General features: G+C 35.0%; 1 protein-coding gene across 16 annotated transcripts in view; it reads left to right on the forward strand.

The window, feature by feature from the left end:
* SNX13 (sorting nexin 13) overlaps positions 1-14,973 on the forward strand; it is a 103,695-nt gene that overhangs the window by 37,533 nt on the left and 51,189 nt on the right. For 12 of the 16 annotated variants that reach the window (XR_004970868.1, XR_004970869.1, XR_004970870.1 and 9 more), the window contains exons 6-10: positions 10,595-10,716; positions 10,807-10,908; positions 12,389-12,477; positions 13,205-13,288; positions 14,584-14,722. Coding sequence is in view for 13 of the 16 variants with exons in the window: in XM_036327968.1 (XP_036183861.1) it covers positions 10,595-10,716; positions 10,807-10,908; positions 12,389-12,477; positions 13,205-13,288; positions 14,584-14,722 (536 nt within the window). In the remaining 3 variants the exon portion in view is untranslated. Of the gene's footprint in view, positions 1-5,876; positions 5,956-10,594; positions 10,717-10,806; positions 10,909-12,388; positions 12,478-13,204; positions 13,289-14,583; positions 14,723-14,973 lie in introns of all 16 variants that reach the window. The other 4 variants (XM_036327975.1, XM_036327976.1, XM_036327977.1 and 1 more) reach the window with 2 other exon arrangements.

Consider the following 14,973-nt stretch of genomic DNA (forward strand, 5'->3'; position numbering starts at 1 on the left):
TTATTTGTATTTCCATGACAGCAAATGGTATGAAGCATTTTATTTTGTGCTTATTAGTCACCTGTATATCTTCTTTAGGGAATGCCTATTCATATGACCTGTATCCACTATCAGTCACTTTTCCCCATTTTCAAATTATTTTTCATTTTATTATTGAGTACACTGCTGCCTTTTTTGTAAATAGTTTTATTGGACACTCATACTATAACTTTGCACTTTGTCCATGGCTGTTTTATACAACAAGTAGAGGCCCGATGCATGAAATTTGTGCAAGAGTAGGCCTTCCTTCCCCTGGCTGCAGGCACTGGCTTCCCTCTCGCACCCGGGACCTGGGCTTCCCTGGCAACCCTGTCTTCATCTGGAAGGTCATCCAAAGGACATCAGTCTAATTAGCATAGTATGCTTTATTATTATAGATGACAAAGTTGACTGTTGTTGCTGAGATGATGTGGCCTGCAAAACCTAAAATAGTTGCTATTTGGCTCTTTAGAGAAAAAGTTTGCTGGCCTTTGGACTAGATTAATTTTGCAGCCATTAAAACACTTAAGAAGCATTATTAAACAAATAGTAAGTATATTAGAATGAAAGTAATACAAAATAGTGTATACTCTATGATTTCAGCTCTAAAATGTTGTAACTGTATGCATGGCAAAGAGACTAAAAGTTAGGACACTAAAATATTAACAGCAATCTCTGGATTGTGGATTTATGATTGATTATAACTGATGCAGAAAATCTAAAGAAAGAAAATTACATTTTACAAAATGGGCTTGTATTAGAAACATTTGGTAATCAGCAATAAATATATCGAAGATGACTTTTAAAAAATAAATTCATGTTCCTGTTTCTCTGCTTTTTATGTTCTATGAAGACATAAACATGAGAATCATTATTTTTCAGCTCTAGATGCCATGTTTGGAATAGGCAGCCTTTAAATCTTTTTCTTTAGGAAGTGATCTTGAAACTAATGCTTAATATAGTGTTTTGTTTGTGATGGAATAGTGAATACGTAATAAATTTTTGTTAATTAAATTCCCGTTTATGATTTCCATGTTAAATTTTTCCACAAAATTTTAATATATTTCACTGTTGGGCCTAGGAATGTTTCATTTATTAGAAAAATTTATTAAAAACCTTATTTATTAAACTTCTTAACAGCATTATTTTAATATTTTAAAAATATTTTTTATTTTTTTACAGAGAGGAAGGGAGAGGGATAGAGAGTTAAAAACATCGATGAGAGAGAAACATCGATCAGCTGCGTCCGGCACACCCCCTACTGGGGATATGCCCGCAACCAACGTACATGCCCTTGACCGGAATCGAACCTGGGACCTTCCAGTCCACAGGCCGATGCTCTATCCACTGAGCCAAACCAGTTAGGGCTAATTCAATTTTTTAATACTTTTATATGTTATACTGAAGAGGATGCACCCTTAGCCCCAGGTTATTTTTTCCTTTTCTTGTAGCTCATGTATGGCTTTCAGCTCTGTGTTCTTTATATTCAACCCCTAAAGTAGGGAGTGTGCTTCATGTGTTTCCTCTACCTAAGTTGTTCATTATATACTGAGATCCAGGTCGTCTAGGTATTTGACTTCTTTGAAGCATTGGGACATAGAACTAGACTTTTTATGTGGTGTTGTAGAGCGCTAAGTACCATTTCTTTAATGTGGTTAGCTAAAGCTGCATGCTTACATTTTTCTGCATTTCCACCATTTAAAAAAAAATTATGAGTCAGTAAGTTTCATGTTGTTGAGGTGTTAGTAGAGAAAACACTAAATTGAAAATTAGGAACCCTGTTGGTTGTTTATTTTTTTTTTTTAATTTTCTTTATTGATTAAGGTTTTACATATGTGTCCTTACCCCCCATTACCCCTCCCCCTCGATACCCCCTTTTTTCCCTCTCTCATGCCCTCACCCCCCTGGTGTCTGAGTCCATTGGTTATGCTTATATGCATGCATACAAGTCCTTTGGTTGATCTCTCTCCCTTACCCCCACCCTCCCCTGCCTTCCCTCTGAGGTTTGACGGTCTGATCTATGCTTCTGTGACTCTGGATCTGTTTTTGTTCATCTGTTTATGTTGTTCATTATTTTCCACAAATTCGTGAGATCATATGATATTTATCTTTCTCCAACTGACTTATTTCGCTTAGCATAATGCTACCAGGTCCATCCATGCTGTTGCAAATGGTAGGAGTTCTTTCCTTTTTACAGCAGCATAGTATTCCATTGTGTAAATGTACCACAGTTTTTTAATCCACTCATCTGCTGTTGGGCACTTAGGCTGTTTCCAAATCTTAGCTATGGTAAATTGTGCTGCTATGAACATACGGGTGCATATATCCTTTCTGATTGGTGTTTCTAGCTTCTTGGGATATATTCCTAGAAGTGGGATCACTGGGTCAAATGGGAGTTCCATTTTTAGTTTTTTGAGGAAACTCCATACTGTTCTTCACAGTGGCTGCACCAGTCTGCATTCCCACCAGCAGTGCACGAGGATTCTTTTTCTCCACATCCTCACCAGCACTTGTCATTTGTTGATTTGTTGATGATAGCCATTCGGATAGGTGTGAGCTGGTACCTCATTGTCGTTTTGATTTGCATCTCTCAGATGCTTAGTGACTTTGAGCATGTTTTCATGTCTCTTGGCTTTCCCTGTGTCCTCTTTCAAAAAGTTTTAATCTCACTATGTAATCTAGACTAAGTAAATTAACTTCTGGCTCTGCACTAATCGGGGTTTATGGTAATTATTTCAGATCCCATTCAGTTCTAACATACTAAAGATTCCCAGGTCAGGTGGGTACTGATCTTGATTTGTTTGTTTTTAATCATACCTCCTACTCAAAACACTCACATATCCTGTCACACCCCACATTTTGAATACCATTTGGGGAGTTATTTCTTTCTTTAATTTTTAATTATTTTTTTATTGTTTAAAGTATTACATATGTCTCCTTTTTCCCAGTTGGTCCCCCCCCCCCCGCTATTCCCACCCCTCAGAATAAGCCCCCACCGCCCCAGTGTCTGTGTCCATTGGTTATGCTAATATGCATGCATACAAGTCCTTTGGTTGATCTCTAACCACCCCGTCTCCCCTGCCTTCTCTCTGAGGTTAGACAGTCTGTTCAGTGGTGGGAGTTAGTGGGGGGGAGGTCAGTCTCTGGATCTATTTTTGTTCATCAGTTTATGTTGATCATTATATCCCACATATGAGTGAGATCATATGATATTTATCTTTCTCGGACTGGCTTATTTCACTTAGCACAGTGATGGCGAATCTTTTGAGCTCAGCGTGTCAGCATTTTGAAAAACCCTAACTTAACTCTGGTGTCGTGTCACATATAGAAATTTTTTGATATTTGCAACCATAGTAAAACAAAGATTTATATTTTTGATATTTATTTTATATATTTAAATGCCATTTAACAAAGAAAAATCAACCAAAAAAATGAGTTCGCGTGTCACCTCTGACACGCGTGTCATAGGTTCACCATCACTGACTTAGCATAATGCTCTCCAATTCCATCCATGCTGTTGCAAATAGTAAAAGTTTCTTCTTTTTATAGCAGCATAGTATTCCATTGTGTAGATGTACCACAGTTTTCTAATCCACTCATCTGCTATTGGGCACTTAGGCTGTTTCCAAATCTTAGCTATTGTAAATTGTGCTGCTATGAACATACGGGTGCATATATCCTTTCTGATTGGTGTTTCTGGTTTCTTGGGATATAGTTCTAGAAGTGGGATCTTTCTGATTGGTGTTTCTGGTTTCTTGGGATATAGTTCTAGAAGTGGGATTACTGGGTCAAATGGGAGTTCTATTTTTAACTTTTTGAGGAAACTGGGGAGTTATTTTTTATAGTGTATAGCAGGGGTCCTCAAACTTTTTAAACAGGGGGCCAGTTCACTGTCCCTCAGACCATTGGAGGGCTGGACTATAGTTTAAAAAAAACTATGAACAAATTCCTATGCACACTGCACATATCTTATTTTAAAGTAAAAAAACAAAACGGGAACAAGTACAATATTTGTATTTGCATGTGGCCCGTGGGCCGTAGTTTGAGGACCCCTGGTGTATAGGGTTGATAATTAGATTTAATTGACTTTGGGATTAAGCACTCCTCTAGTCTATTTTATTAGGAGTCCTTAAAGTAGGATGATAAAGTTTATTTAAACATTTCATTATATTCCTAAATGGTCAGATAGTATGCTTGACCTCAAACATAGAAGACATAGTACACTAATCTTTGTTTTTTTCTTTGAGAAATAAAAGCATTTTATTAAAAGTATTGAATTGGCAAAAGTGTCTTAAAATTAATATTTCTGTTTTCCAGTCCTTTCTGAGTATATCATATTCAACAAGGTCCCTAAAAGTAAAGAATAATGGGTATAAATAATGACTCCATAACAAATTCAGTTGGAAGTCAGGTGGTTTTCATTCCTTAATCTCAACAAAATTAGAGGAGGACCTAATCAGATTATCAGCTCATATATTACTAAAACTAAATTTTGATGAAATATAACTGTGATTTGGATGCATAAGTTGAAAGGAGTTCAAAAACTCATTGTTAGTGATACAACAAAACTTCTTCTACTCTTGTATACTTATTTTGTGGGAACATGGCTTTGGTGGTTTTATTTAGAAAAAAAAAAAATATAGCCCAACCAATATGGCTCAGTGGTTGAGCATCCACCTATGGACCAGGAGGTCATGGTTCGATTCCAGGTAAGGGCACATGTCAGGGTTATGGGCTCAATTCCCAGTAGGGGACATCCATGAGGCAGCCAATCAATGATTCTTATCATTGATGTTTCTATCTCTCCCTCTCCCTTCCTCTCTGAAATCAATAAAAACATATTTTAAAAAAAGAAAACAAAAATATAAATAAAAATGATCTTCAGCTCTATTTCTTTTTTATTCACTATTATTTTGTATTAGTTTCAGGTGTACAGCATAGTGGTTAGACTATCATATACTTTATAGTGTTGTGAAAAAATCAGTTTATTTTATAACTAAATCCTTATAGGTTTTAAAAGGGAAACAAAGGTACTCTAGAGATATGTAACATAGTATTTCTGAGTGAATTGAGGTGTTGGAAGAAGGGGTATTCTTTTAATTTAGCAGCAAGCTTATAATTCTGTGCCTTTAAAATTTGACTCAAATTGAATTTCAGGTTGACGCTTTTGACATTGTAACAAAGTAGTTTCTCAAGTACTCTAGAAGGATGGAAATAAAGGTTTCTGTATTTTATTTTCTTATTTATTTTTTAGGTTTATGTATATACTTTCTTATAGTGAATTATGAGGGGGAAGTTGCTGCCTGATTCACTGGCTCAAGGAGGAAGAAATTTCTTCTTTCATACATAGGCCACTGCTTTCCATGAAACATGCCTGTAGGTCAATTGATTCAAAAATCTTTTAGTGGAATTAAACTTTTATCAACATCTCCTCAAAAATACTTGTTGAAATCTACTCAGGAAACCTATGAATTTTACTACGCTAATGATATTTTTTAAAAAATATCTGATTTTTCTACATAAAAAAGCCTTATATAGGAAATTAATACATATTATTTTAATTTTATGTGATTGGTTATTATATCCTTTATTGATTAATGTATCTTTAAATCTCTCTCTCTCTCTATATATATATATCTATATATATAGATATATATATATCTATATATATATATCTACACACACACACACACACACATACACTGTTCAGTAAATAGTGCACTGTGACATTCTTAACTGTTTTTAAATAAGGTCTTGTAGTCATTTCTCTGAAAAAATATGTAGCATTAGGAACATGGTTTATAATAGGATTGTTTCTATGGGAAAGTCAGTATTTACTTTTATCATTTTGACAAAAGGACCTTTTCCAGGAAAGTATTCTGCCAAGAATGTGAAGATTGCCTTTACTGCCAAACGGTCACCCACTTCTCTAGTCAGGCAAGTCTACACAATGACTCTTCCATATACCGTGTTCATTCCATCGCCTTTGCTCATTCCTGTACTGTTTCTTTCTCCAATTAAATACTGTTTATTATTTAATCCTATTTAAATTACAATACTAGAGGCCCGGTGCATGGGGGGCGGGGTCCCCTTAGCCCAGCCTGCACCCTCTCCAATCCGGGACCCATTGGGGGATGTCTGACTGCCGGTGTCCCGATATCCCTCTCACAATCCAGGACCACTGGCTCCTACCTGCTCGCCTACCTGCTTGATCTCCCCTAACTGGCCCCCCTTCCAGCCTGATCACCCCAAAACGCCTCTGCCTGCCAACCTGATTGCCCCTAACTGCCCCCTCACTCGCCAGCCTGGTCACCCCTAACTGCCCCCCCCCCCCAGCCAGCCTGGTTGCCCCTAACTATGCCCCCACCAGCATGGTTGCCCCTTACTGCCCTCTCCCCGCCAGCCTGGTCACCCCTAAGTGTCCCCCCTGCTGTCCAGGTCACCCCCAACTGCCCCCCCTGCTGGCTTGGTCGCCCCTCACTGTCCCCTTTGCCAGCCTGGTCACCCCTTACAGCTCCCCCTTCCGGCCTGGTTGTCGCCAACTGCGCCCCCTGCTGGCCTGATTGCCCCTCACTGCCCCTCCTGCTGGCTTGGTCGCCCCATACAGTCTGCTGCTCAGTCATTTGGTCGTCCCTCACTAACCCCCCTTCCAGACTTGTTGCCCCACTCAGCCTGTTCAGTCATCCGTTCGGTTGTTTCGGATGTGACGGCCCCTGGTTCTTTATATATATAGATTGCTTGATTAACCTCTTATTTTTGTGTATGGTTATCGTCAATGAACTTTTAAGCTATCTTTGGAATGGTACCAATTCTATACTACTATCATTCTTTTAACTTACATTTAGTTAGCCAATATTCTTCATTCTCTTTGTAGGATATACTGACTTATATCCCTAGCAATAAAGCTAGGCTAATAGACCACTTTCTAGTATTTCTGTCTACTTCTGTTCCCATCTTTTGAGTTTTAAGCTTATCAAAAGTCAGTTGTATGATGCCTGGTTTATGTATTTTAGGGAGAGGATCAACAAAGGCTGACCTGCGGGATTGATGGTTTAGATTAAGTATAAGTGAGAATTGTCAAGTGAATGTGGGAGAAAGAAGGAAAAGTTGATATAGTTGGTCTGTGCCAGCTGAACATTTGTGACTTAGAGGAGAAAGATAAGTGTGTTAAAAAAGAAAGTTGTATTTGCTTCTGAACCTGTATTATAATCATATAATTTACTCCTGTCCAGGTGGAAGGAATAGGAGTATGGCAAGGTAGTCCCTATGAAAACAAAGTCACTTGCTTTGGAATTTTACTCATAGCTAGTTGCTAGATAGATTGCAGTTGAATTAGGTATGCAAAAGACAACTATGAAATACTGGTGAAGAGTTTTGAAGGACTCTTTGGAAGGATTCAGATTTGTTCACAAATGTTAGTTGCCATGCCACTTAAAAGAAAAGCATAACTTTTGCAGTGTGGGAATGATTTTTCCATGACAAAGACTACATTAATATCACGAAGCAAAACATTATTCAAGTAAAAGGTCTTAGCCTAATTTTGAGAGATTTATATGATTGAAGTTAAATGAAATGTATTCATAACTCCCTCTTCTGATCAAGTATTTTGATTTACAAGTATATGCCAGTTACCGGTTTTCCATTTACTCTGTGTGTGTGTGTGTGTGTGTGTGTATTTAGATAATACAATCATAGATTCTTAAAACCCTGAATGTCCTTAGAGAAAACAAACCTTGGGGAGTTATGTGACTTGCTGAATTTCACAACTAATGAAATGATGAATCTTTCTTTAATTAAGGATATGTGTGTGGGTGTGTGTACATGTATGTGTTTGTATATGTCCAGTGCTTTTTACATAAATGTGTTGATTTTGGAGGTGTGTTTTTTTATGTGTGGTTGTGGGATGATAAACTGTACACTGCTTAGAATAGATAGAACCAGTGAAGTAATTTATATCAGCTCAATTGCAGCCCACATATTTGGGACATTCATTGCCCTTTTTAGGCATTAGCATGAAGTAGCTTAGGGATTTCGAGAGGCAAAAAAAGCTTAGTTTATGTTTTATTTCAGAACTGTAAGGAGTAAAGAAGCAAGTGTTGTATGTGTCTTGTGCTATTTTTAAGCACCTGACCCTGAAAAGACAGATTTGACCTTGAAAGAGGGATCATTAAATCAATATGTATTGAGTGTCTCCAGATGTTCAATACATTACTTAGCCATCAGTGATACCATTATGAATAAAATGAACACAGAATAGAAGTCCCTGACTTTCCTAGATTTTTACCTCAGTAATTGAATTTATTTCAAGCAATGGAGTTATTGAAAGATATTTAAAGCTTTTATTTTGTACTATCACATTTGTATTTTAAAAAAATCACTCTGGCTGCTCTATGGAAAATAGAATGGAGGGGAGACAAGAGTGGATGTGGGAGACCAATTAAAAGTAAGGAGATGATGCTGGTGTTAGAGATGGAGATATAGGCATGCAAAATATATGGTCAGAGAGGTACACATTACAGCTTGGCTTTTGCTTGTATGCTTAAATTATAACTTCATTGCTTCTTTTCATCCCTCATTAAACTGAGTAATTTTTGCACCCATTCTGTCAGGTATATAAGCTTCAGGACCCTGCTATAAATTTTATATTTTTAGGGTAGGGTTGAATACATTACTTGCACTTTTGAACGTATGGGAAATATGCTCTCTTATTTTTAAACTAGAGGCCCGATGCACAGAATTCGTGCAAGATTAGGCCTTCCTTCCCCTGGCTGCTGGCTCCGCTTCCCTCTGGCACCCAGGACCCCGGGCTTCCCTCCCAGCCCCGGCTTTGTCTGGTCTAATTAGCATATTAAGCGTTTGTAATTATAGATTCACATGTAAGTAATAATAAAATGGAAGTGTAGATAATAGGATTCATTGTGTAATCCTTTTGTTTTTATTAGAATAGGAAGCGTATGGGGAAATATTTTAAACAAAGTGAAAAGAGCTTTGAACTTAGGCATAACTTAAAAGTAATGGATATTAAGAACTTTAATAGAGAATTATGTGTGGATCAATAGAACGAAGTATGGTGGTTACATAAGTTGAATGATTTTAAAAATTTATTACATATTTATCATATACCATAAATTTAGAAAGCACTGTCATCAAAATAGTTTCAAATTTTGTTATTATAAATACTACTAGAAATTGTTAGTAGATATTTTCCTAATTTATAAATGGGAAGCAATATATTACTGTTGTTCTTATCTTTCTAACCTAGAAAAGTCCCTTTTAGTTGAGATTTACATTAGGGTTTCATGTATTCAGTGGAAATGAGTCAAGAAGAGGGAAACAAATGAACTTGGATAGAGATGCAGAATACTGTATTCCCTGTTCTCCCCACCCTACTCATATTTGTATATTGAAAGTAAAAATCTATATTTAAAATTATTTTTATGTAGTTGCATTGCTTTTTGATTTTCACTAATTTTATTTTTGACTTTTTTGATTTTCACTAATTTTAAATGTCATTACCTCCTCTATAGTGATAGAATTGAATTGGGTTTAAAATACCTTTGAAATTTTATTTTGTTTGAAAATGTCACTGTTATATATATATTGTACCATGAAATGGAACAGCTCTAACTTTGAAAGATTACAGCTCTAACTTGAAAGATTACTTCTAAATTTGCTAGAAAGAACCTTTTATGGGTTAAATGAACTAATGCAATGGCTTATACCAACCAAGTAAATTCTGTTTTCATAAAATTTTCAGTGTGCATAATTTTGTACAAATATTCATTTTAAAGTTTATTTTGAAAGATGCTTATATAGATTGTGATTTTTTTTAAAAGAGACTCTAGAGATTCCTAGATTTTAAATTTTTATGTTGAAGCTGAATGTTGTTACCAAGGTTAATATGTGCTTATATACGTGCTGACCACCACGAAGGGAGGCCCCTGCTGGCGGCCCACAGCTGGGGAAGGGAGGACCCGGCCCACAGCTGGCAGCCGCTAGGGACCCTACCCATGCACACATTTTGTGCACTGGGCCTCTAGTTGGTTAATAAAACCATACAAGTTTCAGGTATACATCTCAATAAAATATCATCTGCATACTGCATTGTATGCTCACCACCCAAAGTCAAGTTTCTTTCTATCCCTATTTATTTTGCCTATTTTCACTTCCCCCAAACCCCCTCCCCTCTGACAGCTCTTAGTCCGCTCTTTCAAAATCAGGCAAAGTTCTGAATTTCTAATGTATTCTTAGGTCTGGGATGAGAATTTGCATGATCTGTCTGTTAGATTCACTTCAGATTTAACTGGAAAAAATACCATTTTTTTCTATTATAATCTTTAAGCTTTGGCACATAAAATGCTTAGCATGCTTAAAGTCTTAGTCAAATAGATTTGATATACCTTGGGTCTTATGAATGAGATAGTGTTAAGATGTAATAGTAATTAAATGAACAAAACCTCAGTATAAATAAATTCAGTCTCTGATAATGATGTCTTGTAGTAGTCATTAAAATGAATTTATATTTCTTGATTAAAAAGCATTTACATATGCTTCTATGTAATATGTTTTCTATAAGGTCAAAAGAAATAGACTGGCAACCTTATTTTACAACACGCATTGTAGATGATTTTGGCACACACCTACGAGTATTTAGGAAGGCTCAACAGAAGATAACAGAAAAAGATGATCAAGTAACAGGTAATATCTTTATTCCTGAAAATTATGATTTTAAAATCTGTTTTGTGTATATCATTCAGTATAGCTTCAATTGTTCTTTTCTTTCTGCAGGTACAGCAGAAGATCTTGTAGAAACCTTCTTTGAAGTTGAAGTTGAAATGGAGAAGGACGTTTGCCGTGATCTAGTGTGCACTTCTCCCAAAGATGAAGAAGGTTTTGTTTTCAATTTCACACTTTTGAGAACAGTAACTGTTCAAGTTGATCAGAGATGAGTTAGTAGGACCAGTGAACAAATATAAGGGTGAAATTATTCTTTTAAGATAGGTAGCATAGTGAAGATACTGTTACTATTCACTTTATTTTATTTTTTAATTCCTAAAAGTAATTTCCAGTTGTTTTTTCTGTTTTGAAGATTACCTTTAAAAGTTAAAGATGGTAATTAAAGATTACCCCTCACGTCTTCTTGGAAAATATAATAAGCATAAACATTTTGTAATGGAAATTTACTTTTTTGATCGATAGTAATTTTATCTTCACCTTGATTTATTATTTCTAATTCAAGAATATATCTGGTACCCTAAAATATTTTCTAAGATAATGCTTATAATAATTTTAAATACAATTTTTAGGGTAGAACGAGCTTGCCTTCTTTTTGGGAGGTTATATCAGATAAGCTTTAGTTGAGGGTGTTGTGATTTTCCCTAGATTTGCAATGACTAAGAGTCTTTTCTACTTGGCACATTTTTTTATTAATAGTATCAGGTGTATAATATAATATATTCCTGTGAAGTGTCAGCATGTAACAACTACAGTAAAGCATTTTTAGTTGTGGAAATTGTTTTCTTTTATTTTTATAATGCTTAACATTTTTATTTACTTTGCTTTGCTTTCCTTTCCTCTTCTTTTTATATATATTGTGCAATTCAGTTTTTAATCACCATTATATTAGCACTGATCGGAAATAATTAAATGTAAGAAATAGATATAGTGATGTGCAGTACTTTTATGTAAACTGAGCTCTCAGATATGTAAATTAGAAGAGCATATTCTTTTTTCTGCCAAAATAGTGGAAGTTCTTTTTGGAAAGAATAATTACAGGTAATTTTTAAATGTGCAAATAATTTTTAAGTATGCAAACATAATTAGTGTGGTAGAGTACAGAATACATGGTACAACAAAAGTTGTTTGGGGAGCACCTTTGTAATTGACATTTTTCAGTCATTCAAAGAGTGGGATGTAACTGAGCAGACTTAAAAATACCATTTTGATTATTGGGTAGTTACTATTTGGAGAAGAATGAAGAAGTTTTTTTTTTTGTTTGTTTTTTATATTTTTATTCATTTCAGAGAGGAAGGGAAGAGGGAGAGAGAGATAGAAACATCAATGATGAGAATCATTGATCAGCTGCCTCCTGCACACCCCCTACTGGGGATCGAGCCCGCAACCTAGGCATGCCCTTGACTGGAATCGAACCTGGCACCCTTTAGTCCTCAGGCTGACGCTCTATCCACTGAGCCAGACCAGCTAGGGCAGAATGAAGAAGTTTTTAATGAATACTAATATGTACTAATTACTAAAATAATAAGCCAATATATTCTGAAAACTGGTTATTTCTACCTTTATGTGTTTTATATCAAGAGTAGATGGGGATTTCATATTTTCTAATGTTATTATAGCTACCTTTTTTTTCTAGGATTCCTAAGGGATTTGTGTGAGGTCTTATTATACTTATTGCTACCTCCTGGAGATTTCCAGAACAAGACCATGCGATACTTTGTCAGGGTAAGCTTAAACTCATACCAAATAAATGGCTGTAAAGAAACTTGTAGTAGTACTTCCCAAAAGTTTTGGTCTCGGGTCGCTGTGACTCTCTTAAAAATTATTGAAGACCTCAAAGAGCTTTTTTTTTTTTAATGTGGGTTTTATCTATCAATATTTACCATATTATAAATTAAAACTAAGAAATTTAGAAACAGAAGAATATACAAACCCACATTCCATTAGTTATAGCGAATAATATAATAGACATGTATGTACCAACTGCTCAGAGTCAACCAGTGTTATATTTACTGTAGTTGCTCTGTTCCTCCCTTGAAGATAATCACTGTCCTAAAATTGGTGTGTATCTTTTCCTTTTCTTCTTTGTTATTATTCTTTAAATATAGATATCGGAATCCATAAATAGTTATACTGCAATGTTTTGCCATTTAAAAATTAACAGAAATACGTACATAGTAGAGCTATATTTTTGCTTTTCTCCTTTGAACTCTAGGTGTCATTGCGGACATGTATCCATATAGATCTAGGTAGCTGCATCTCAGTTTATTTAATTTATTTATTTTAACTGTGGCAAACTAGCTCGTCTAGCTTATGGTGGTTATTAAGTTTTAGTTTTATGTGTATTGTACTTTTCTTAAGTAACAGGTTATGTTAGGTAATTTATATTATGCTATTGATTTGAACAGTGTATTAGATTAAATTTGTTTGTGTTTTTTTAAATTTTGTCCAGGAAATCCTTGCACAAGGAGTTCTTCTTCCATTAATAAATCAACTCAGTGATCCTGATTATATTAATCAGTATATCATATGGATGGTATGTACTTTCTAAATTACAACTCTTTAAAACAATTTTTTTAAATATTGAAATAGTACTTGGAGATTAGGATGATTAAGCAACAATTTATTAAATAAAAATGTATCTAGAGATAATCTTTATATTTTCAATATTTCTGTTTGCTATATGTGTTAGTCAAGTTCTCTTTAAAAGATAAAATAATCTTGACAACTTTGGTGTTGTTTCTACTTACTTAAATTTAAAAAAGGATGTTTTATTCCCCATGTGTATAGACAGATGACCAGTATTTTTTAAAGTTAGACCCTTTCATGGGGGCCACAGAACCTGATTATTCTTTTCTTTTGTTAACTTTTATAGATCCCTACTAGGTTCTCTACCAAGAGTTTTAAAAATATGCAAATCCACATCATTAAAAATTTTTTAAATGTATATCCCTTGGTTAGGAATTCTCCTGAAATTTATTCTAAAATGATGATAAGCAGATTTGCAACAACATTTAAGGCCACTAATGCAAACATTGCATATAATACTAAAAAACTGAAAGCAATTTAAGTGTTTCACATAGAGGATTAGTTTAATAAATTATGCATATTAATTCAATAGAATACTATGCAGCCATTAAAAATGATGATGGTATATCCTTAGTCTGCTACCTTTGCATAGCTCCCTTTACTGCATTACTTGGTTTAAATTTAATTGGCAGTCATAATGATTAGTTCCTTCACATCTTCATATACTGTTTCTCTCTCTCTCATTGTACTTGCTTGGTGAAATGACACTCTAGTTAAATTCAAATTAACTGTCCATCTACTCTATTTTTATTCTTAAACAGCAAGTGACTGGAAAAAAAGACAAAATAATAGTGTTCATATAATCATAGTGATTCTGTTAAATTTAGGTTGGAGAATCCCACTCTTCTGTTTCAAATCCTCTAGTAACTTTCATTCCACATAGAATGAAAGTCAAAATGTTTATTGTAACCTACTGGTTTGCTCCTCATCACCACTGATCTTGTTGTCTACTCTTCTACCTTTCTTTGATATAGCTCAGCCGTCATGGCTTCCTTGTTATCATCCATCAAACATTCTGAGCATGCTTTTCTACTTTCTAGCCTATTGTATACTTTATTTCCATAGTTTAGTTTGTGACCCATGAGAATTTAAGTACTCTGAGTACAGAGATTTTCATTTTGTTTTGTTATAAGCATTAGGAATATGTCAAGTTGTGCCTTTCACATGGTAGTCACTCAAGATTCTGTTTTCCCTTAATAAGTGAGTCCCCCTCCCATCTGTTTTTTAAACTTTATTTTTTAGATCCGTGAGTCTAATTGCAACTATGAGGCCTTTATGAACATTATTAAATTGAGTGACAATATTGGAGAGTTAGAAGCAGTCAGAGATAAGGCAATAGAAGAATTACAGTATCTTCGATCTTTAGATACAGCTGGTGATGGTAAGTAATTTAAGTGAAAGAATGTTTTACTTCCTTATTGTTTACTGTATCTTCAAACAAAATTGGAATTTACCTAAATGTCATTTTATGCTATTAGTTATTTTTGCCTTAACTAAATTGAAATCTAGCTTATTGTGTTATAACATGTATTAAGAATACATTATAGCTGTGGCCATTTGTTCAGTGGTTAGAGTGTCAGCCCACAGGCCCAAAAGTCACAAGAAAGGGCACATACCTCAGTTGCAGGTTCC

Source organism: Myotis myotis, unplaced genomic scaffold (genome assembly GCF_014108235.1).
Source record: "Myotis myotis isolate mMyoMyo1 unplaced genomic scaffold, mMyoMyo1.p scaffold_m19_p_11, whole genome shotgun sequence".
Classification (NCBI taxonomy): domain Eukaryota; kingdom Metazoa; phylum Chordata; class Mammalia; order Chiroptera; family Vespertilionidae; genus Myotis; species Myotis myotis.